General features: G+C 36.7%; 1 protein-coding gene across 1 annotated transcript in view; it reads left to right on the top strand.

Annotated features, from left to right (window-relative positions):
• LOC143017433 (carbohydrate sulfotransferase 11-like) overlaps positions 1-1,334 on the top strand; it is a 50,851-nt gene extending 49,517 nt beyond the window's left edge. Inside the window, exon 7 of the mRNA XM_076172172.1 lies at positions 1,248-1,334. Coding sequence (XP_076028287.1) covers positions 1,248-1,334 — 87 coding nt within the window. The remainder of the gene's footprint in view (positions 1-1,247) is intronic.
• Positions 1,335-1,565: the final 231 nt, after the last annotated feature.

The raw sequence follows: 1,565 nt of genomic DNA, 5'->3' as shown, positions 1-1,565 counted from the left end.
TATACCTAAGTGCTGGTAATTTTTTTGTTCAAACTTTCAGTTTCCGCAGACAACTATCTTCCTCTGGGGGGAAAAAATAACAGAGCATTACCGCAAGAGTTCATTTTGAAATATATTTAAATAACAATACATAATACTTACGACATTTCATCTGCAAACTCAACCATTATCAGGAAATATGCAAATTTCTCGAATGACTTGAACCATAAGTATAAATCGACCGATAACTTAGGAGAGGAACTGTCCCATGAAGTGGTCTTACGCTCTCTTTGGTTCTTCATCTGAAGCCCCAAGGAACTCTAAAATTCCACACATATTTTATTGTGTGTTTATCTCAGATTGAAAGTTTCCATTTAACACAAATTCTAAGTATTTCGATTTAGTTGTATTACAGTTTTTTGCCATTATGTCCGTGTTGATGTTGAGGTTCTGCCCCGATATGTTGATGTTATGTGTCTTCTTCAATTTAATGTTTATCAATCTTTGTTGCATTTAGTTAATCTTTGGGATAAATTCTGGATATTATATCTAATCTGCTCATTATTGCAAAGTTTTTTGTTTTTGTTGCATGTATATAAGCACTTAAAGTTTTATTTTTTTCTTGTTTCTTGCTAAATTGATAAACATGGCAATATCATTACGAGCAGGCAATATAACTTAAACACACGAAACCCCACGAGCATAAAAAGAGGCAAGATCGCGCTTGCAGGGTCGTAGACAACCATGCACACTTTCACGCTATCAGAGAAGTTGGTGGAAAGTTTAGGTGGTTATGTCAAAAGAACCAGCTCTCACCAGCTGAGTGAAACTGACGAGAAACCTTTGAATGTTTATTCTGGCTAAGTCAAGCCAGGTGGGAATATCATTCACGTTTTGCAGTGATTTAACGCCACATCAGTTTGTTAGCAAATTTCGATGGACTTATCCCTCTTAATAAGTCTCATTAAGAACTGCATTCTTTTGTAGATGTATTCAAAATTATCATCATGGTCAAACCTCTAAAGGGTGAGTGTTAGAAAAACGAGTGGTATAAATGTATGGAAAACATTACAAACTAGAGTCAATCATGTGAAGGTGCATGAAATATAGTAAACAAGCATTATTGCTTTGTTATTCTTTAGGGAACAAAATACTGTCCAAGCTGATATTCTCTTGGTTACAAAGAAACCACATTTATGTGATCACATTCATACCGACATGTTGATATATTCCTGGACAGAATAAGATAGAATATTTCCTTTTTTCAGGTTGACCAGTTATTCTTCAAGTATCGCGTCGATTTCGAGCTCTTCGGCTACGAGTACGACGATTATTACGAGATGGCTCATGATTAGCGTCCCGTAAAGGAGCAACTGTGCCGATGTGTTTCGCAGACGTGGCCAAGCTATGAACGACTTACTGTGGTGATGTGCGCCTAAATCAAACAAGAATGTATTGATGAAAATGAAAATATGTGCCAAGTTCTCAGCAACGTGCGCAAAACTGGTAAACACAGTGCTTAGCAGAAAAACAAGCGTGTGTACTCTGTACATACTCCATGATAATAACTAGGAGACGTCCTCGCT

The sequence above is a fragment of the Oratosquilla oratoria genome, chromosome 3 (genome assembly GCF_046742065.1).
Source record: "Oratosquilla oratoria isolate Oo_2021 chromosome 3, ASM4674206v1, whole genome shotgun sequence".
Lineage (NCBI taxonomy): Eukaryota > Metazoa > Arthropoda > Malacostraca > Stomatopoda > Squillidae > Oratosquilla > Oratosquilla oratoria.
The sequence above is the reverse complement of the archived record's forward strand: the minus strand, read 5'-3'. Positions and strand labels throughout refer to the sequence as shown.